Consider the following 23,332-nt stretch of genomic DNA (forward strand, 5'->3'; position numbering starts at 1 on the left):
GCACTAAGAGGCGTATAAATAATCTCGTCAGAGGCGAGGAGCAGGCGTCTCTTGGCACACACCCTCGAGACGCGAGAATGACTCGTCACGCGTGACGGACGCTGTCCGCCTCTCTCACTCTTCCCTTTAAAAACGCTCGATAAAGAGCCGCCGGCGACAAGTGTCTCTCAGTCCCGCAGCGAGGACGAGTCCGTACAATGTAGGGGTTGGGAGCTGCAGTCACGGGTCCAAGGCCGGGAAAATCAAGAACACTCGCCGAAGGTCGTCACCAGGATATCGTTGCCCGATCGCCGCAGCACTAGTCGCGCGCATATCAACGCAGCAGCGGTAGCAGCAGCGGTAGCTCGTCTCCGGACTATTCCTCGCCCGGCACACATAAATTGTCGTCCCCTGTCTGGCCGAGTGAAAGCTGGATTTGTTACAGTTTGCACTCGGAGCCGACGTCTGGCCCGCGGCCTTCCTCCTTTTGGCTTCTTCCTCCTCCTCTTCTTTTTCTTCTTCTTCTTCTTGGCCGTCCTCTTCTTCTTCTTATTCCCAAGCCGCGAGTCATCGCGTCGCGCGGGAGAAATCCATCCTCGGCTGGCGGGGCCAATCTTATCTCGGCCGGCCATGGCTATATAAGCGAGCACAGCCACCCCCGAGAGCCGGGGCCGCCTCATTATCTCGCCCGGCAGCCCTCGATTCCGCAGGCCTCTTTTCGTCCTATCCTCTCCTCCTGGCTTTCTCGCTCTTTCTCTCTCCGGCTTCTGCGGGAGATCCTCGCTCTTGATTTGCCCGTGGCTTCTTCGCTTTGGCTTCGGTCCTTGGATGCCTCGGCAGCCGATACGGCGCGCAGGTGGAATTCCTCAGCGGCTGAGACCTAATTTTCCGTCCGATGATGCTTGTAGCTCACGATTAACTGCGCAGCGTACGTCAAACAAAAACTTACGATTTCCTGCGTCCATAATGCTCTCGGAGCGAAGGAAATTCCATTCGAAAATTATGCATTCCTCCGAAATAAAGATAACTCCCCTGACCCCTCGAGCGCATAAATTACAAACTCATACACCCCCGATGAGCGAGATAGGCCTCTGAGAGCCGCGTCGAAACTGGGCCATTAATTTTTCTAATGAGTCCTCTATCGCCGCAGCAGCGGCAGTTCCACATTCCTCCGAATCAAGATCGCTCGCGAGCGCGCGAGTCCGGGACCGATGACGCCGCCGCCGGGCTGTCGACCTCCTCACGCGCGATAACCGCACACCTGCGACTGACTCGGGGCTACACTGCAGCGGTGCGCACATCGAGCTCTCGGACGCCTGACCGAACGATGGACGGCAAATTGAACGATAGTGTCGGAGACATGAGCGACGTTTGTCAAGCCGACTTTCTTTGTCGCCCGCGCGAGTCGCTCTGGCTTTATTGGGAGCATTTGTCGCAGATACCGCTTTCCTTTCTTTTCCAGCGAGGCCTGCAGCTGCAATGTGTCATATAATATCCTAATTACTGTCAGGGATTTCAAGTGCCGCAACCGAGAGAAAAATTTAGATCAACGCAGAAATCCCTCGGCTGATCGAAAATCGCGCGGCTCGCTTTTTGCCCGGATAATCGCGCGCCATAACTCGATTATAATTCATACGCTCCTTCCCGCTACTCGCCGAGCCCCGCGGACTTTGGCACACGTGCAGGTAACAGGTGTCGCCGATATGGCATGTTGCTCCCGCGCGAGCTGACTCTCTCTATACATGGCGACGACACTTTTTGCCGACTATCATTTTGCGCATCGCTCGCCATCCCGTTTTTCCGCGGCTCGACGCTGCTCTTTTTTCGGATCTCTCGCTTCGCTCGTACGTACAGCGCGCTGGCCTCTTTAGCGATTTGCTTTTTGCGCGGCTCGGGACGGCGTGAGCTGACGCGGGACGACACGCGCCCGGAATTTGAATGCTTCAATATTCATAGCGCGTATGCAAAGGGAAATTTAAGAACTTTATTCCTGCGGCTGACAGAGGCATGCGAGGCCTTCGCGCCGGAGCTGTACTCGTGCAAGCCCATTGGGACGTGCGTCGAGCTTGAACGAAGAATGCGCCGATCGACGCGCGTAAAAAGCTACCGATGAAAATATACATATTACGCATAATTTATCGCGGCTTCGACTCATATTGTGCAGCTGGATGATTTTTATGTCTTAATTTTTTCACTCCGATCATTATCGCGCCACCTTGTTAACACGAGTGCCCGCGACGTGTAGTCGATCGTTTTTTCAGCCCGACTTTCCTCCTCACGATTCATCGTTCATAACAATATCGTTCACAATGACGATTCCACACCTGCATCGCGCAATTATAACGTTCTCGATCTTTAATTAACACGAGTGACAGCAATAGTAAGACACCTGACGCTCTCTCGCCAAAAAGTTCAGCGGTCCGAGCGGATCCCCCCGCGATCTCGCAATAATTGACAACGCTCTCTCCGACCTCTCGAAAAGAGCAGCAGCGCGCACAGACGCAAGTTCAAGGCAAAAACAATCCGCGGCGCGATCGTGTGTCTTGTCGGTCGGCTTGTATCGGTGCGGCTCGATCGCGGAATTCGGAGCAGAAGCTGCTACTTCTCGCACCTTTGTGCGGCGGCTGCTGCTGCGCAAGTGCATCGAGCGGTACTTAAGTAGGCCTCGCTCTCTGTCCCTCATCCATAACGAATCGATCCGAGATCGAGCTCGATCCCCCGAAGCTGAAGATTTATGCGCGCGATCCGAGCGCGACTTGTGCGGCCGCGCGCGTGCGAGGAAAAAAGCGCTGCTCGTCGGAGGATTGAAAGCAGCGATGGGGCTGCTGCCGCCGCAGCTGAGTGACGAAAATGCATGGCTCTCGCTTTGCCCCTCTTAACAGATGCATGAAATCCGAGAAGCCCTCGTAAAATAATTTCATTACGTCGCGCGGTAAAAAGGCGAGCCGGCTTAATAACAAAAGGGCGAAGCGAGAGTCGAGCAGTTGTCGAATTGCGAGGAGATCTCTTCGTTCGGCTCTTGACGGGCAGCCTCTCAGTCGCGGTGATGCCCCGCGGCGGCCGACTCTTCAATGCTATCGCCGACGATCCTCTCTCGCGCAGCCTAAACGAAAACGCAGCGCACTTCGTCGTTTCTCTTCCGTGCCCGGTGTCGATGATCGATAAACGGTACAGCCCCTTGACGCTCAATTAAGACGATTCGATTGCGATACGGAGAGACAATATGGCATTGTCTCTCGAGGACCGGTTTGAAAATGAAAATCCCCGCTTTTGAAATAAATAACCGGGCAGTCGGGCAACAATAGGATTGACGAATGCACGGTTAGCCGGCTACAAGAGAGATCCTTTCGCCCGTCAGTCGCGAGTAGCTCGGAAAGCGCACACTGAGTAGCTACCGTGTGTGCCGCGCGTACATGCGGCAACCTCGACAACTCGCATACCGTCCTAATATGCCGGCGGCGGCAGCGACAGCGGCTCTCCTCCCCCGGGCCCGTTTGTCAGTTGGCTGGGCCTTTGTCGCGCGGAGAAAAGCCGCCGCTCGTATATTATATCGCGATGCGCGCGAGCCTCGCAGGAATGCCCGGACCGCTTGTCTCCGACGTCCGCGCGGCCCTGCAGCATCTTTCTCGCTCGTTTATCCGCGACGCTGGTGAAGAGGATCGAATCCAAGACACAATTTTCGACGAAAAATACGATGACATAAGTGAATTAGCGATCGGCTGCAAATATATAATACACCGTCCAGCATCGATTATCCAAATAGAGACCTGCGGATAGCCCCGTTCCCATATCCATAACCCGATCGTTACATCACGGCAAATGTGATCGTTCGCGGGCTACCGTTTGATTTACATGCCGCGGTCCCATCGGGGAATCCTGCCTCAGAAGGACACGCCATAAGAAAGCTAGCTGCCGGGAGAAGAAAGGGAATCGGCCAAGAAGAACGCGCGAACGACGTGGCGCGCTTATACATAAAATATTACGCGGACCATCATATCGTTATGGCCGCCGACAAAGCGCGCGCTCCCGGGAATCTCTTTGATCCCGAGGTAGGCGCGCGCGAGCGCGAGCATAAAGAAAAAACGAAATTATGATCGATCGCGATCGCTCCGCGCCGCGGCGGCTTCTGCCGACGCTTTTTCTGCGGCAGCGGGCGAGGGCGACGATCGTCCCCGGGGACCCGAGAGTTTATATTTATAGAGGCCAACTTATTCTCTTTGCATATTCGGCGCGCAGGCGGCAGCGCGATTTTTGGATACTTCGGTGCAATAAAGAACGGAGCTGATCAGCCGTCCGAATTAATTCGAGGATGTGGTTTTCTACTGTGGGAATCTTCTTCCTCGGCCGCAAGACGCGTTGCGCAACTACTTTTACGCAATCGATTAAGCTCGAGCGAAATTTCCCGGTTAATCCTCGTCGGGCGAGTCGATCGAAAAGTAAAAATTCATACGCTCGGATGAGGCGTTACTTTCTTTCAAACAATTAACCCGCTCGCGGGGCGTAAACATATAAGAGTAGCGATAATTATTGGCCCAGTTCATCGCGTTAATTGCGCTGATTGCCGAGAGCAGTCAATTATCCACTGCAGCGAGCGGCGCGTATTTATTGGTTGCTTTTACGAATTAAGCCCCGTGTATGCCGGGCATCGACAAAGAGGAAAATCAAAATAAGCGGAACAAAAAATATGGCGCGCGTAGCCTGATTATGCGAGTGTTTGCCGCGACAACAGCTGCGGCAGTGTTTGCTCATCCCTGAAATCGCGCGAATAATTGCGACGAGGAATCTTAACAAACGGAAAACCGCCGCTCATTACGCCTATCGGCCGCTGTTCGTCAGCGCGCAATATGACGCGGGCTCCCGTGCCGGCCGACTCAAAGCAGACGATTGCCGTCGACTAGCCACGGCAAAAACGGGCGGTACGCTGCCTCGTTATGCTCGACAAACGACGCGATGACAAAGCCGAGCGCTGAGCTATACGCGACCATACACTATTTCTCGAAATTTATAGAGCTTGGCGAGCCGCGAGGAGCAACAGCCTCGCGTGATCCTTAACGGGAGAATCTCGAGAGCGACTCTCGCGAGAGACCTGCAATGATCTTCGATTATCGTATATGGGTACATATTTTGCCGCGCAGAAGCTTTCTTGCGCACGGCCGCGCTTCACACTCGCTGCGGGGAAAAAGTCACTCGCGCGCGCGCTATAAGTCGATGTAAATAATTGACTTTAATTGTATTTTATCATGCTTTTATTAGTTTATGTAATTTCGAGCGCGCGAACATCGCGCAGCTGCTCGCTCGTTGCCCGTTTCGCGCGGAATTCCCGGAATGTCTAGTTGGACGCGGTCGCCGCGCGCAGGCTTGCTTTTCGTTACAAGGAACGGGCTTCTTACACGGGATAATTACAAATGCTCGATGATTATAAATTATCTTCGAGCCATTATCGCGCGCGGAAAAAGTCGCGGAAATTTTCTCCCGACTTACAAAGTTACGTCAGCCGGATTGCTCACTCCTTCCACGAAAGGCCATTTTCGACGCGGCCCTATAGATCATTTTTCTTTCTTCGAATCGCTGAATCTCTCACGAGCGCGAACTCATCTATCGCGGCGAGGAAGCGCGCATAAACGTAGGTGCAGTATACACGGGTACGTTCTTCGGGCGCCGGGTGAATGCGGCCCGGAATTGGAAAGAATGCGTGCGGCGAATAATTCAGTCGCACCGCGCGCTTGATTATTGGAGTTCCAAAAAAATTGAGCTCGCCCTCTCGCTGCATCGTGCGCGGGGGGAGGGCCGGCCCGAACAAAAGAGCGAATCAGCCTGCAACGAGGCAGAAAAAATCGGAAAATTGATACAGCCCGCCGGAGCGTCGAAAAAAAGGCTACCTGCCGCGCGGAGAAAAAAGAGTTGACAGTGGCTGCGCGCCGTACAGTGGAGAAAATGAAGCGAGCGCAAAAGGGCGGCAAAAAAATGCAGCGGGCGTCGATTCACCCCTCCTTCATCTCGTGCGCGCGCGGCAGCAAAGCGACGATCGCTACGTTGCTGGTGCAGTTCCTCCGATTAATTCCGACAATGCATTCATCGCCCCGGCGCGGCGCCCTTTTTGCATCACGCGCGCCGCATAGAACGCGAGAGAACACAGAGAGACCCCCTCGAATGCAAGCTCGGCCCACTCGCTTTATTTTCTCATCGGCGAGCGCGGGCGTTTAAAAAGCGAGAGGGACAGCGCGGCGGAGCAGCCGTTTATTGTTGGTCCCTTGGAATTGGAAATAAAACGCGCGCATCCCGCGCGAGAGAGAGAGAGAGAGAGAGAGAGAGAGAGAGAGAGAGAGAGAGAGAGAGAGAGAGAGAAAAGGGGCAAGCAGCTCTCGCTCTGTGCACATTCACGTACATAACGTGCACACACGTGTCGCGCGGCTCCGAATCGCAGAAAGGAATAATTCGCGTCCGTGTAAAGCGGCCGGCGGCGTACGAGTGCAGCGCGCGGATGAAAAAAAAAACAGCAAAAAGAGGAAGCCGGCAGCGACAATTACGGAGGGTGCAAAGCAAGTGCAACTAAGCGATACTGGGCGCACATACGGCGTGTAGTCCTCCACCTCCGCCTCCTCGGTCCGCAGCTTTATGCCGCGCGCGCAGCGACAAATATAGGAGGAGAATCGGACGCGTTTTTCGTGCGCGACGGGAGAGGGGGCATTGAAACGTTGCAGCGGCGGCGGCGCCGCTTTTCCAATCAAGCAAGTTGCTGAATTTGTTTTCTCGCTCTCGCGAGCGCGCGCTTCCCAAGTTATTGATTGCCGGGCCATCGCGCAAAAGAGGGAGCAGGCGCGCGCGCGAGCGCGAGAGAGTTACACTGCACAGTGCACGGCGGCCAGGAGTACTACTGCTCGTTTCGTTCCGTTTCGTTTCGTTTCGCCTCGTTTCGCTACGTTACGTTGCCTCTGCTCGTCCGTGCATCTCTCCTACGCGGCGGAGCTCGTCTCTCCTCTCGCACCTCTCTCGCACCTCTCTCGCTGCCTCTCCGCATACGCTCCTGCAGCTGCGCGATGTAGGGTCGGAATAATAATTACGATCGCGCGCCGCGTTTCAATGATCGCGCGCTACTGCTGCGGGGCTGAAAAATAAACGGCCGGCCGGGCGTCGATTAACGCCTTTGGCGCGAGCCCTGTTCTACCTGCTGCTCGCTTTTTCGCGCACGGGCTTTTCCTTCTTTTTTTTCCGCCAGAAGCACGGCCTGTTCGCCTCGTGTAGCGCGGAATATCGAGTGGACGACTGCGCAGCTCGTGCAACAAAGGCCGAGCGGCGAAAGCATTATCGTCGCCGTATGAATTTTAGATTCGCTTTATCGCCGCATGCGAGGACAGCCGGGCGGTGTAAAATTAATTTAGATAAAGTACGGCTCATAAGCACATTGCGTCTATCGCCGCGCGCGGAATAAACTGCGAAACTTATCTTCGGGCTCGATCTCCCCGGGCGGATAACTCGGACTTTATAAACTAACACGATACCGAGTATATGCTCCAAAATTTCAATATCTCCTACGACTTTAATACGACGACGAGGAGGACTGCGGAGCTCAGACCTTTATCGGAATCGCAGCACCTACCGAGCGCGCATAATTTCCCGCTCCGACGTGGCCACAATGCAAATGAAGATAAGTCGCGCCAGCGGCCCTCCCCCTCTCGTGTGCACACACGCACGCGGCACTCGCGCTGTTAATTCCATCCAGCGTGTCTATTTCATATTTACAGTGCTAATTCGAGTTTATGGCGCGAGGAGCCGGCGGGATATCAATTGCCCCGCGATATTCTCTCCGGAGCGACTTGAGTGCCTCGTAAAACAATTATTGTCGCCGGGGAGTATATGATTATGGCTTCGTTATGACCTAGCCGCGAGGATCCTCCACTGGCTTATAAATTTCAGGTGCTGCGCTGCGCCAGCAGTTGTAAAAGGGTGATCCGTAATTTCAACGCGTCGCTTATTCGCGGCCGATTCGTTTTTGATACTCCGCACGTATTATTTATCGATCTCCGATGGCAAATCAAGTATGATCGCGAGGAAACGGCTCGGTTCGCACCTTACGCCCGATGGTATAATTAGCATTCGCCGCTCGAAACGAAATGGGAAAAGAAATTTCTCATCGCGCAATTCCGATGCAGCTGCGGTTTCTCGCGCGCACTTATCCTTTTAATATAATTTTTAATAATTTAATGACTTTCCTCGATTCCGCGCGCTCGCGCCTGCGCGAACCGGTTTTTCGACCCTTTTATAGCGGCCGCAATAAAATCCTCGAGGGCCTTATTAATAAGAAACAGCATAAGCTGAAACTCGAGAAAGCTGCGTATAGCCAATAAAAACGCGGAATCCTTTGCTCTCGCGCGTTCGTAAAATTGTATGATATTATAAACTCTGCGCGTGCGTACCCTTGATATGCGAATAAGCCTCCGGGAGTGAGACGTATAATATTATTCCAATATAACATAACGCGATACGCCGTAAAGCTTAATAGCTATTAAAATAAACCTTGATTTCGAAACGACTACAAACTGTACAACTTTCGAATAAATTTTTTTAAAAGGAAACGCAGTTGCTCGCCGCGGCACTCCAGGATTACTCCGCGCACTCGAGAAACGAAAATCCAATAGCGGAGCGTGAAAAAGTAATCTCGACTGCAGAGTCAACTCTAATGAAAAAAGTCGGAGGACGCAGGCAGACGAGATTATGTTGGCGAGAGCAGCGGATCCCCCAACCCACACGTCGCAACATACGTGGCGCGTCTCGGTATAATTTCGCGTGTATCTGTCGTGCGCGGGGGGCGGCATAAACGGAACTGCCATCGAGCAGCAGCCTCCTCCTGGAGTTTGGGGTTGGAAACTGATTACATTATCGAGAGGCCAACCCCTTCGGTTGCTACAGCGCGATTCGCCGGTGCGGAACCTTCTATGCATCCCCGCCGCGATCATTAAAAGCTATTTCTCACCGGGAAAGAATGGACCTGAAGGCTCGAGGGTGCGGGCCCGCGGATAATTACTCGTTCCAGGATTCAATTTGTAATTTTTCGACTGCTGCCCGCGATGATGAACCGGGAGGAAGTCGGATCCGATAAATTTGGTACTTTCAGCATTTCGACTCGTGAACGCACATAAATCAGCATTTGTCCGGAGTACACGCGTACTAATGCATATCCGCTATTAGCCCAACTCCGCGGAGCAGCGCCACCAACGAGGCGTAAAAATTATTCCTGCCGTAGAGCCGTTGCGCGCGTACGGAACTCGGAAAGCTTTCCTCTCTCTTGCCGCGCATGAGGCATTGCTCGCTCGCATATAGTCCCGGCTATAGAGGAATTTTCGAGCGTGGGACATTATTCGAGTTAGGTTTCACAAAGCTACGACCAATCTTGCTAATGGGCCGCGCGCTAGCGATGTTCCCTTCGCGAAATTCTTCGGCCCGTCCTCCTCCTACCCTCTCTCTCTCTCTCTCTCTCTCTCTCTCTCTCTCTCTCGCGGGGCGACACAGCGAAGCCCCAGCATGCCTATGAATATTTATTCGGGCGACTCGTTTCGTTTTATTAAAACTAATAAATTCAGATCGCAGCCCGCACTGGACTGAATTCCGAATGCGGCGACAGCAGCGATTCTTTCTGTCTCGCTGCTCGTTTTTTCGGGTAAATCTAGGATATGGCTGCGAGGAGCGTCCGACTTGAATACGAATTCGCCGGCAGCGAGAATGCGACGTGTATGTGTACCGTCGATTTCGATCGATGCGAGGCGCGAGGATCGCTGATGCGCTCCGCGCTCTCCCCCCCCCCCTCTCTCTCTCTCTCTCTCTCTCTCTCTCTCTCTCTCTCTCTCTGTTGTCTGCGCAGTATTGTGAGGAATCTACATAGTAACGGTATTAATCCAGCCGGCAGGCCGGCCGCCCACTCGCGCGCGCTGCGCAGATAGCCGCAGTCTTTGTTTAATTAAAATTCCAATCGCAAGCTTGATATCCTCGCGCTGGCTGATCAAAACAAAGTGTGCGCGCCTGTTTACGGATTCCGTGTTAATTTCGCGCAGCCGCGAGTATCATCGAGAAAATTAACGAGTGAATTTTTCGCTCTCGAAAATCAGCGGAATTATGGACGAGCCGCTGAAAAATGTACCGCGAACGGCTGTCTGGCTAGTATTCGAAAGCCAAATAAAAAGCGGAATGTCTAGCTGTTAACTGAGCTATATAAAACAAACCGATAAGACTAATTTACTATCCCCGGCTTCTTTTTCCCGTAATTATTAACTCCTCTCTCCCCCTCGCGCGACTGTTTAATCTCGAACGGCAGATAAAGCCCGCCATATGAGAAGCCGCCGAAAAAATAAACCGGCCGATCGAACCGCCCTGAAAATTTTTCTCCGATGATTCTGCTATGTACGCATGTATACCACCGCGTAGACCAGCCCGCAGAAACAGGGCCATTCCGCTGTCGTACTTATGTCTCGGAATTAAAATACACGCTTGTAAAACTGTGAAAAGCGAAAGAACGCGTATACACACCCGGCGGCTATTAATATCCGGCACTCTCGGGACGCACGAGCGTTTTCGGACGTTTGAGGCAACTGCACGCGCGCTTCATTCCGTAATTAATATGACGACGGGAGCTGTCAGTTCGGATTAGCTTGAAGGCTGGGCTGGAGCCACCCACGCGATATGCTCGAATTTACTGCGCAGAGAGCTTAAAAATATCCACGAATCCAAAGAAGTTTCGAATAATATTTTCCTTTGCTATTGTTCGCTGTTTACTTTATGCGGGTATGCGTACGTGCGGTGAGCACACCCGTGAGTGGGAAAATCGAGTCTTTTTTTTCGGGGCCACGGGACACGTTTCGATGAGATATGCTCTGCTGTTTATCACTTGTTAAAGAAAACAGCCATTAATATAGTAATGGAGCGAGGAGTTTCTTTCATCTGGAACACGGCCCAGTTGAATTTATCCGCCTCTGAGATACGCGCAGATTTTCGTAAACATCGATTTGTCAGGTGAAAATCGACTATCTCTGTTCTAATGGAACATCAATGAAGCCGCGATTGGCTTCAACTGTTTTTACGCACAGCAGTGCACTGAGTAATCTTATTGTGGTGAAATTGACTGCAACGTATAAATAGAATGAATTTTATCGTGGCGTAAAAATATCCAAGAATATTTCCCCGGGGAAAACAAACGTTATCCAACACGGGATCATATACGTCAACCCGTAAGCATAAATACGTTAACTCGAAACTAATAGTTCTCTCAATGGCCTGTAATAAAATTAAAAGCTCGCTTACGGAAAGGCACACCGCGCCGAGAAAGTAAGAAGCACGCGTCGACTAAAAATATCGAGCTGGGGTGTAACTCGTATACACTGAAAACTGAAATACTTAAGTGCGCGGCTGTCGGATTAGTCGTTAAAAGCCAATTGTTACCCTTTCGTGTCCCTCGTCCTCTTCGTCGTCTTGGGCTTCGTGTCTTGGGGTCGCGTACTGGCGTCGGCTGACGAACCGTAAGGCAGGCATTTTATTTACACCCAAAGGCGACACACGACACTGCCGCTCGTCACTGCTCCACTTCCGGTTATTAACGCACGACCAGCACGACTGCAGCTTTTCGACCCGAAAAGGGCTGTCGAATTTCATCCTAGACGGAGAAATTCGAGACGTCAAACCGAGCGTATGAGGGAGAGAAATGTTGCGTAATTCACCCCCGCCAAGGATCAGGACTCAACTTCAAGGGCTGAGCGTTCGGATAGTCAAAGGTATTCGTTGTTCTTGAATTTAATTTCGTGATACGGTGTTCAATGATTCAATAATATTTTAGGAGATATTTAAATCTCCGACTTTACGAACTAATATTAAAATTCTTGGAAACCCCAACAATTTTCCTGGATTTATCGTTAACGTTCCGCGGCAGCTCTTGAAGAAGATGATAAATGACGATCAGACACATTTATTTTCTGCCAAAACACGTGTTTTATTTAATTTTAAAAAAATACAACAGCACAATTACGAAGATGGCGGTGACAAACATTTATTTTTATTCTTACACATTTCTTCGTTAGAATTAGCACACACTTTAGTCCAAGATCTATTTGTATCCTGAGGTAAACCAAAGCAAAACTCAAAACATCCACCGTTATGAATAATGCACCGACGCGCGCTATTCATCTTCTGCACATTTGAGCTGAAAACTTTGACCTTCGTTATTCTATTTGTAAAGTCTGCCAAAATCAACTCGGGTTGTTCACCGGTTTTTTTATTGAAACGCCATATTCCTTCGCTGGTTGTCGTTGCAACGTAAATCCACTTGTCATGCACGGAAATGGCATAGAGGTATTTCGTTAACGATGTTTCAAGATTTCGCACTTCGCCCACATCTAAATTTGAATATTGTAAGTGCCTTTTACGCCACTCGTACCAATAGATAGTATCGTCGTGAACATCGATTGCAAAGCCGCAATGCTTTTTTAACGGTACATCGTGAAAAACGGTTAAATTGGATCCATCAATGTTTGTTCTACTTAACAATGTAATCTTCGTGCTTTGGTTGGTTTGAAAAAAGAATAAAAAACCTTTATTCTGATGGATCACGATATCTTCTGGCTGTTCTAGGTTTTCCAATATCAATGCCTTTTGAGAGCTATTTCTGGTGCTGACTACGTTTATTGTTCCTTTCAATGAGTCAGTAAAATACAAGTTTGACGTTATACGGTCGATTGTCAAGCTTTGGTAATTTTCGTATTTACCTAACAAGAAGACTTCTGGCACACTGTTATTTGGCTGAACTTTGTAAATAGCATCATATTTTAGAGACATCACCTTGATGTAGTACAAGTAATTATCTGCATATTGGTACTCGAAATCTCGAAATATGTATTTATCTCCAATTATAGGTAAGTGAGGTTCACAAAATGAAGAGGTACATCTTTCGATCAGATGGCTTTTCATAATGTTTAACTGCGCGTACATTAAAAAGTCTGTTGCGAGTGTACAGTTCTTTGAATTTTCCGATAGCGTCCATCCGATATTACACGCACACGTATAACTAACTCTGTTTTTATCTTTTTCATTCTTCGAGGATGATGTCAAAACACACATTTGTTGGCATCCGCCATTGTCAGTACCGCATGGATTCGACACTGGAAACTGAATCGCTGCGTGTAAAACTTTTATTGAGGGAACGGGATTACTTTGATAAATTGATTTGCCATGCTTTTCCTTTTCTTCAATACGATACCTCGATTTATAGTTGACGAAATTACCGGCCCAAAATACGCTACCGTTAAAAGTAGTAAATTTAGTCCATATGAGTTGAGAAGAACTGTTTTTTCCTAATGTTTGTACTTCTTCGCCCAAATAGTTAGAGAACATGACTTGAAAATCTGCACCTCTAGCCCAGTATATTCTCTTATCGATGAGGTCAATAGAAAATCCATGCAGACCTCTAATTCCTTGCCTGATAACCGATACAGATGAACTACCATCCATACTCGCCCGAACGATTCTGAATCCATCTAGTATAAACAATAAACCCACGTAAGGATCCAACTTGATGTCCGAGGGGCGAACCAGATCAGTTCCAACTGCAACAGCGTGGTATCGGGCATCCAACTCGAACACGTCGACTTTCGCGCCCAAAATATCAGCGACGTAGATTTTGTTTCCGATGAAGTCCACACTCAAAGCTACTGGTTGCCAATCCTTGAACTGCTTGAAAATCACATGCGGGGTGGTTGAATTTATATCCAAGGACTGCGAATGTATGGCATGCTTTTCGGCATCGATCCAAATTAAAATATTTTTTCCAAGGTGATAGTCCACGTCGCCTATAGCTGTTGTGTTAGTAGAGTATCGATGTTTATCGCCGTTCGACTCGACACGCCAGATTTCACTTTTATTCGTAACCAAAAATTGAAGAGTGTTTGCTGTACGTTGAGTTTCTACAACTTACGTACAAAATCTTTGAGATGAAGTCAATAAAAATTTCAGCATGCACCTCACAACAATAATAAACGCGATTCACCTGTAGTCTCCACAATACGATGAGAGGAAGCAGCGATTGAGAAAACTTTAATAAGCGAAAGAAAAGTCGTTGTCATTATGAAAAACATAATGATAAGTAACTCTCGAGAATAATAACATACGCTCGGGAGACTTTCTATTGAGACACTAAACCGACAACACACTGAAAGCTAAGGCTGACTCATTCGACTTATTGACTAATTCTAAAAAATTTCGATAACAAATTTTTTACTGATGCAGCTTATCGAGTCCCTCGTTTACTTCAGTCGTTTATTATTTTATCTGGAATACGCACTCAGCGTCACGAGGCATCTCTTTATTAACCTATTAATCATAGAACTGATAAAAGAGGCCAGCAACAAGATAATTTCTCTGAGCAGTCGAGTGTAGTTTGGCAAATAAAACATGACTGATTTCCACAATTAGCGATTCAAGCGTAATTTCTCCCCCACCCCTGCCATCCATATTCAATCATTCGGCTTCTCCAATCGCCTCGAAACAAATTAAAACTTTGCACAGCGAGACACCGAGCGAGAAAGCTCGCCGCACCGCCGGCAGACTGCCGTCACTCGCTCGCGGGAGTTGTGAAGATCGTTTGAAATTCGGATGACTAAATGCGAGAGCGCTGTATTGAAATTCAATGGCATCGTCAAAATCGCCGTCTATATAGCCGTTCGCTCGCTGGCTCCGGAAGATATAGTCGAAGGATAAGAGGCAGGGAGAGAGCTCAAGACAGGCGGATATAATGCCGGGCGGGCGAGATCCCAGCCGTTAAACCGGCATACAATAATCTGCGCAGTGCCAATCCCACTGCCGCCGCCAGTGCTGCTGCTGTATTCCATTAATTCGCCTGAAAATTTGTCGCTCGTATTAAATCTCGGTGGATTAAAGGCAATCTCGCTTGTGCGCTTCTCCCTCTCCTTGCAACCGTTTCTCTCCGTCTCTGTTTTTCCCGTGCAGCTCTCCCGCGCTGCCTTATCCTTTTTGAGCAATTTCCCGTCTCTGCCTCTCTCTCTAGCACTCCGGATTTCGTCGCCGCTGCAGCTTCCCTACCCCCACTCCTCACAATTTCGTCGTCGCGAATTATCCGCTTTCTCCGACCCTCACGCCGCAGCCATCATCCGCCCTCCCGTGTGTACGTGTACGTGTGGGGCCATTGTATGTATGTATATATCGCGCGGCTTCTCTGCAGGTTTACGATCTCCCGCTGTATCCTAGACCATCGCAATTCCGCGCGCGAGAGGGTGGAAGGGGGGGGGGGCGGCGAGGCACTGCGCGGAGGGAATTTCGAGAGTGGGAAGTGTTTAATTAATTCGCTGGGGCGATGATGAAGATGACGAGAACCGATATATAGCCGGAAGGCGGGCGATCGATTGTTTGCCGAGCCCGAGGGGGCAGTCGGGGAAATTTAAACAAGCTTTCCCGTGCGGACTTGGTCCAACGTGCTGTTTTTTTTCGAGTTCGCTCTCTCGTTTTCTTTTATTTTTAGCGAAGAATGATAATGTAAACGTTCGTCTGAAGAGATTAGTCAGAGGTTCAAATATATTTTTGAGTCGAAACATTTTTAAAATAAGTAGAGACTAACCAGTTCGACGTTCCATTATTTTTTGCTATCATTTATTTCGACAGCAGAGATTGTATATGTCCATTTGCGTTGACCACAGGAGCGTGAAATACTGAGCTAGACCACCGAGTATAACGGATTTGATTTTAATGCATGATTGAATTTTGAGCCAACCTTCGTTTATAATCAAAGCTTTAATTGAAATTTGACACTCTCTCCGACAGCTTATAATTGTACTGGAATTAACATGAAAACTTTTTAAAATTGTTGAGCAATCCACTTTGTTTGATAAGTGTTGATTACCCATCACTTTGCTCTATAATTTATCCCCAATCATCTGGAATTTTTCAGCTATTTCAAATGGGCATTATAAACGTTTAGATTTTTAAACCGATTTCCCGACATACACGCACAAGAATAATGAATCGGACGATCGGCATTAATCTCTTCGGCGCGAAATCGGAGGATAAATTAAAATTCATTGTCGCAGTCTGCTTTCTTTCGCTCGACTCTCCCACTCGAAGATCGTCCTCGAGTCCATTCCCTTTCTCTCTCTCTCTCTCTCTCTCCTGCGCCTTTATAGTAATAATTGAATCCGATCTTCCGTGAAATGGGAAGCCGTGATATTTTTCAAATCGAATGAAAGGCGAATCATTAAGACTGAAAGAAGCGCCGCCACCGCCGCGTCGCCGGAACTGTGAGAGGATGAAGGACAAGGAGGTGGAAGTGGAACAGGACATGGAAAACTCGACGATCACTTCAAAGGTTCATCGAGAGGGGACGGAGGCGCGAAAAAGCGCGGCGAGCGTCCATAATATAATCCCTCGCAGCAGCGGATTAATTCGCGCGCGTATATTTCAATTTCGCGCGACATAAAGGGATGTAAATTACATTTTTGGTCGAGCGGCGCCCGGCGAAATTGTACGCGCCAGCCGGGAGGATAATCGTTTTATTAACCAAATAAAATCGATGATTGGACGAGAGGATGATAGCGTTTGAGTGCGAGAGCTTCTGGGCCCCCAGAGGATTCGCCTTATTGACACAGATGTCACTCTCTCGAATCGCAGCCGCGTTCTGCGGCTATTTTATCGGGCGACGGGCAGAGATAGAGCTGGGGTGCTTTCAATGGAATTACACTGTGAAGGGCTATTATATTCGGCTTTGGATAATTTCTTGATTGTGAAAGTTCGGTGACAATAATCGATGCGTTGGCGTCAGCTGCGCTCAAAATCATTTGTTTCCGAAAATAAAAATAAACGAACATAAATGTGAGAGGGGAATGCTTCTATCTCAGATCTGGAGACCATTAAAAATGCACAACATGGGAATAATGCATTCCATTGTGTTTGTCAAATCGGAGTGAGAAATAGTCGCAGGATTGAAACTTCAACTTTTATCGAGCTTCGCAGCGCAGCTCCGAATGTTTGCTCGGTAGTAAAATTTGGCATCGATTGGGAACGAATCAGGCACAGGAACGTTCTCGCATCTGAGACTGTCAGTTCCTTTAAATTCCCCCATTTTTCATTTCGGAAACTGCGCCGCAGGCATCGACAAAAGCGGAGGCGGCTGATGAAATTGTCTTAATTTCGAGAGACGAGCCGAGCCTGCATACACCGCACCGTCAATGATTTATCGTGCGAGCCACAGGGTCGAACTGCGATCGATCGGCGCGCCAGTCGTTTCTGCGCTTCGTTTGCCAGTGACATTAATGTTTCCTGCGGGCGAAACTGCGAACGAGACCCCCGGCTGCAGCGAGAAAGAGATAGCGGGGCGTATGGACAATAAGGAGGCATAGGGGGTCCGGGAGTGTATACACACGTATACACGCAGTGAAATACTGACGTCTACGAGCCGGGCACGCGTCGTCGGACCGGAGACGCGAATTTACGGAGCGGCCCGGCTCCACGTAGCCTGCGAATGATCGCTTCATTTCTGGACATCGCACTTCCTGCCTCGTACGGCAACGTACCTACCTACTGGTGGACGTCGCCGTATTCCTATAGTCACGACGGCCGCTTGGGAAAGTCTGCGCAGAGCTTTGTGTATACGCGAGCAAGCGCTGGACGAAACTTCAAAATCAGAAACGAGCGCGAGTAATGGCTTTTGTTTTCGACAAAGGAACGCTTTCAGAGTGTAATAGTTTCGAGCTGAGTCACATTCTATGGCAACTCCGGCTTCATCGAGTTTACAAAGCTGTCAACGAAGAAAGAAATAAGCACCTAGCATATTTTTCGAGAAAACAATCGAAATATCTCGAGATATTTTTAATCGTGACCCCTGAAAATGTTTATAACTTTTCTCGCGATCGAGGCACCCTGTCCTAACCACTTTGATATTTGAAAAATATCTCGAGTATCATCCATAACTGTTTTGCCAAAGTTATTAGCTTGTTTGCCGCACGCGCCGTCAGCGCCCGTCGCGTACGTCGGCTGCAACCCTATGCCACATACGAATACAAGCTCGCACAATAAACGCGTCGGGGTGATGGAGAAAAGACCAGCAGCAACAGCATCGCGCGGAAGCAGAGCAGTTATGAATGCGAGAGGGGCGTGCAGGCGTCCTATAGTACGGAGGCTATTCCACTGCCAGGGGGATGAGCGACGGAGAATGAGGCACGTGGCCGGCCTGTTATGACAGCGCGTCGACTCGACACTTCCGGAGCCGAGAGACTTCCGCGAGAGAACCCGACAGATTTATCACGCCGGCACGTGATCATCCGGTAATTGTCCCCGAATATGTCTTCCCATATCTTTAGCCCCGCGGGGTGCGCTCGCGTGCGGGACGTCCCTGCAGCTCTCGTGACCTTTTATCATCACGGATATTAGCGAGCGAGTGCTTAACGAGATTTGTCGAAAAAATTTTCTTCCTTTCATTGGATTTCCATGGAATCTTGTTAGCCGAGCCAAATCTTGTTTTGACGACACGAAGGTGAGTCACATTTCGTCGAGCGAGTGCATATCGATTATTATATTGCCGAACGCGCGCTGGACTATTCCAGTCGATATGTGCTATATGTGACATAATTTATTTACGTCCGCGACTAATAAATAACGATAAAGAAAAAAAGAAAAGCTTTTTCTCTTTCGAACACAACACATGCGAGAGGTGACGCAGCTGCCGTCGAGTTTATGGTGTAGCTTGTCGTGCGCTCGAGCATCCCGACGACGTGTTTTATGGCGAACCCACCGCGGCCATCAATTACTATTAGCATCACTTTTCTGAGAGGTCACATATGGTCAATGGCGAGGGTGACATCACCTTATCCTCTGTCTGATGTACTTCTTCTTCCATTCGTGATGTGTTTGTTGGCTTTCGATTTAACGACTCGATTCTAATTGCGTTAGCGGGCACGCGATCGGGAAAAAATAATTCAACGGACTCGTTTACTCTCTTGAATTAATGCCAGTTTTACGTATGCTGGCAACGTTATGTAATTTTCTCTAGTACTGCGGGTATCATGGTGATTTTTTCTAAACGGCTCGAGTCAGCTAAATGACGGACGAACCACCTCGCGATTAACTCTCGTGCCATTAGATTAACAACCGATTGATTCTGTAGAAGCGCATCCCGGACATTCCTAACCTCGAACAGTTTCGCTAGAACGATAACGCGCTCGCGCGGTGTAACTCATAAGCGGGAGATTCGGCAAAAAAACGAAACCCCTATGAGCGCACTTCAAAGCTCGAGTGTTTATAAGCCGGTATACACACAGTGAACGCACTTGGTGCATCGGTGCCCGGGCGCACATGTGCTCGTTGTGCGCAGCGCGAGCGCGCGCGCGTCAAGTGTGAGCGTATATTATATAACCCCTCGGCCAGATAGAGCGAGAAGATGCGGGCGAGTGACGCCATATGCGCCGCGCTGAATCGCTAATATCCGTATAATATGTGTGAATGTAAATAAAATGGACTGGCTGACCTATAGCGACCGAGCGAGAGGCGGAGAGGGAGATGCCGGTTATGTCAACGACCCATGCGGCGCGGCGCGCGGGCTCCATAAGTTTCTTTCAGTGTCACTGTCATCGGGGTGATTAACTTTTATGCATTTTAATGCGATAAAAGCTCGTCCGATATGTACATGCCGATCAAAAAGAGCCCGGGCGACGATGACGACAAAACAAGCAGTTTGCAACTTATTATGCAGATCGAGTGCCGGGTGGATTTTTCGAAAATTAAGTGCTCCTCGAGTGCGTTCTATAATTAGACTACTCGCACCCGCATGAAATAAAATCGTTCGGTCGAGCGAGTAAGACGCAAGAGCCGCGCGAAACTCGAGCGTTCGTCGTACGTACAGTACACACGTAATGGAAGACTCGTCGAAGCATACATCCTCTGTCGCGGGCATTACAATGCGAGAGACGCAAACATATCGAAAAAAGCTACTAAATAACACAATAGGCATTCTTTTCTATTCGTACAGAAATCAATTCGAAGGACTACACGGCGAAACTGCTCACCTTGACTCGGCCGCATTAGCATACACGGCACTCTCGCGAGAATCGCGCGCTGCAAACTCGACTTTTGCTCCCCGAAGCGACAAAAAGTGACGTACGGAGCGCGCGACCTTGAGAATCTCGCTCGAGTCCGCGCGAGCCGCACACCGCGTGTACACTATATATATTAATTCCTAGACGAATCCGGGCGAGAGCAGATATCGATCTTATAAATATAGATGCAGGAGCTGAGAGTATCATAGTCGCGTCGTAGTTGAGTTTCCACGAATAAATTAGATCAGCCCCCACGACGAGCCGATATTAAGAAAGACGAATGCGACCTCGAACTCTGGCCTCGGCGGCGCTTTTATTTATATTTCTTTTCTCCTTATCTGGCGTTATGCAACTACATTACGCATTCGTATTGTTGTCATTATTTTTGTTTCGTTTATAAGCGAGAGCTCTGAATATTCAGCGGCTAACTAATGCGTACTTTTTGGCTCCGCGATATGCGGACGCGCGTAGATCCGAATAATCGATAGGGTTAAGCGGATGCCTGATTTCAAAATTATTTAGATGCGCCGCCCCCCCCCCCCCCATGAATATTTAGCCTCGCCACGACTTATGGACGATGAAATTTTGAAAATCGTCTCGCGGCAGATGGAACTCGCTCGAATCCCAAGTAAACGCAGGGCGCCGAGGATTGCGCGGGAGCAAATGAAATACGCCCGCCGCGTAAAACAGTCATAGCAACGAATCCCCCGGAAAGTACCTCTCGGCTGAAATACAGCTTTCATACTATCTCCGTCGGAGTAAAGACGGAAAATTTCTCGGCGGCGGCGCTCCTAAAAAGAACCATTCGAAACATTTTAATTTCTCTAATTAAATTTGCCTCCCGCTCGCGCTCGCGCGCCGTTATAAAAGCCCGTAAAACGCAGCGTAAAAAAGGCGCGCAGGCAGACACAAAAGGCATAAAGGCTCACCTTTCTCAAGAAAGCGTAGAACCCTTAATTTCGTAAGGTAACGATAAATTACGCCAGTTCCTCCCGCCGGCTTGCGGAGTCGCTCATTGCACATAGCATAAGCGCGTTGCATGCAGCGTTTTCCGGCAGAGCATGATATTCCAGCGCGGCGAGAGCGAGAGAGCAATTAGCTTTGCTAATCCCGTGTAAATAACATAATTCCGCACGGCTGTCGTTCTTATCGGGCTGCGCGCGCGTGTGTATACGTGTTTATTCTGCGCCGCTGCCGCTACTCGTGTAAAAATCTATTTATCCGCGTTAAATCTCGCAGGCATTGTTCTCGGCCGCGGGCGGAAAAAATCGAACCAGCCCTGCGCACGAGTGCGCGTATAATGCATGCCGCGCTGCTGCTGCGCTGCTTCTTCGCTCTGTACAAGCTCTACAACTACTTCTCCTTCTTTTCGCCTTGGCTGGCTTTTGAATTATTGTACACGCTTTTGCGGCCGCCTCGGGAATTTAGAGGCTTCGTTTATTTTAACAAGTGTTTTAGCGCGCGAGACGATAAATAGAGGTTTAGAACGGCGCGCGGGGGCTTTAAGGCCGAGCTGACAAATTGCGCTCGCTGGCGGAGATAAGGATGAGGAACGATCGGTAATTAGACAAATTGCCACGCTCGCTGCAACTGAAGATCTGCTCGAAAATTTTCAGGCGAGTGAAAAAAACAACCGCCGGACTAAAAAGGGTGAGAACACGGTGTAGCAGATATGGCTTTGTGTCGCAGCAGCAGCAGCAGCAGCAGCAGTGGGAGGAATATAAAGCCTTCTCCCGTCGAGCTGCAGTGGCAACCGGTGCATCGTCGCGTATTTACCTATGCGCGAGGGGTGTATAAGGCGTCTCTCTCACTCGCTCTCTCTCTCTCGCTCGCGCGCGCGCAGGTACATATACGCGGGTCCGAGTGTGCGTGCGCCTATCGGTGAGAAAATACGAGTGTTGGTGTCCACCGGTCGTCGTATACTCGGCGTCGTCGTGTGCATGCATGTACGCCAGCTCGCGCGGAGGGGTTTGGTTTGTGGTCGGGCCAACGGGCTGGTTTACAAGTATAATGAGTCTTGCGCGCCGCATAACATTACATCGCTGCTTGCTCTGGATTTAGATTAACTGTTTACATGAACAGCGAGCGAGTAAGCGAGAGCGAGAGAGAGGCAGATAGCCGCACGAAGATAGAGAGGTCGCTATAGTGTAGAGAGCGAGAGAGAGAAAGCGACCGATTGCGCCGGGCTTCTCTCTCTCTCTCACTCTCTCTCTCTCTGCTGCAGCGGCATCGGCGGCGAATGGGTACACACACCTATGCGCCAAAGGCTATTACCTGCGCGCTGTATACTTGCAGGCAGACCGCGTCGCTGTAAATTAAGCGTCATATACGCCGCCACCAGCGCTCGTGCAGTGGAGAACTCCACAGCCGCGCGTTGAACGAGATTTTGTCGCTCGCGAGTTTTGACGCCGAAATAGCGCGAGCAGCGTCGATTGAAATTCGTCAAAAGTCTTTTGACAATGTCTTTCCCCCGGCGAAGCTCACGCGCGAAAGAGGATATTCATCGCGCGACCGTATCTTTTACATCGGCCACGGGAAAACTCGATAGCCCTCTAAGTTAAATCACCGAAGGAGTTATCGGTCGCGTCGGGCAGAAAGCAAGAGAGGCAGAATGTATCGCGAGGGTATTCCCCCCCCCTCTCTCACTCTCTCTCTCTCTCTCTCTCTCTCTCTCTCTCTCTCTCTCTCTCTTTCCCTCGCTTCGTATTTTATTTTCTTCCGCGCGCACTTTTTCCGGCAAACTCGCGGCGCAGGCGCTATGGGTACGATTTACTTTTCCGCCGGCCGGAGAAGTGCCCGTAAACCGATAATAGCCAAACTTTTTCCGCGCCAGTTTACTCCGCGCGGGCTCCGACTGCCGGCATGAATCCAGACGCGCTTTTAGTCGTTGCGCAAAAAGAGAAACGTATGAATTTTTCAAAACGAACAACTCCGAATAGCCGCCCGCGCTGATCGTAGATTCCCGCTGAGCCTTTTCGAACCTTTGACAAGCACCCGGGCTGTTCATCAGAGCGATCGATAAAACACGCGGGCGAAAAACGCGAAAATACACTCCCTCGCTCGGCGATAAAAAAATCCAATCGACCAACAAGTTTTGGGGGCTACAAGCTCCCGCGCTGCATGAATCGAAAGCGGTTTATGAAAAATCGCTACACGGCCATCGCGGGGCAGCGGATCAAAAGCGAGAGCTTTAAAAAAGCCCGGCGCGTAAAAGCTCGGTCTTTCAGGGCTCTTGTCGATAAAATTCGCGCGGGAAAAGCTATGAAACATATCGCCGGGCCGAT

At 49.7% G+C, this 23,332-nt stretch overlaps 1 protein-coding gene across 2 annotated transcripts; it reads right to left on the bottom strand.

Annotated features, from left to right (window-relative positions):
* Positions 1-11,925: 11,925 nt before the first annotated feature.
* LOC107980701 (low-density lipoprotein receptor-related protein 2-like) lies at positions 11,926-14,157 on the bottom strand. 2 transcript variants are annotated; one of them, XM_016982336.3, is made up of 2 exons: positions 14,000-14,157; positions 11,926-13,922 (listed from the first exon to the last, which is right to left on the bottom strand). In XM_016982336.3, exons 1-2 carry the CDS (start codon positions 14,085-14,087, stop codon positions 11,983-11,985), a joined length of 2,028 nt encoding a protein of 675 aa, XP_016837825.1. In that variant the 5' UTR covers positions 14,088-14,157; the 3' UTR covers positions 11,926-11,982. The 2 variants fall into 2 exon arrangements, with proteins under 2 accessions (XP_016837825.1, XP_016837826.1); XM_016982337.3 differs by having other exon boundaries at positions 11,926-13,916; positions 14,000-14,143.
* Positions 14,158-23,332: the final 9,175 nt, after the last annotated feature.

This window comes from Nasonia vitripennis, chromosome 2 (genome assembly GCF_009193385.2).
Source record: "Nasonia vitripennis strain AsymCx chromosome 2, Nvit_psr_1.1, whole genome shotgun sequence".
Classification (NCBI taxonomy): domain Eukaryota; kingdom Metazoa; phylum Arthropoda; class Insecta; order Hymenoptera; family Pteromalidae; genus Nasonia; species Nasonia vitripennis.

What these genes read in the sequence shown, in the direction of transcription:
- LOC107980701 (XM_016982336.3), bottom strand. Translation starts at nt 14,087, where the DNA reads ATGTTTTTCATAATGACAACGACTTTTCTTTCGCTTATTAAAGTTTTC. An exon ending in TCGTATTGTGGAGACTACAG is followed by an intron (nt 13,923 to 13,999) that starts GTGAATCGCGTT and finishes TTTGTACGTAAG; the next exon opens with TTGTAGAAACTCAACGTACA.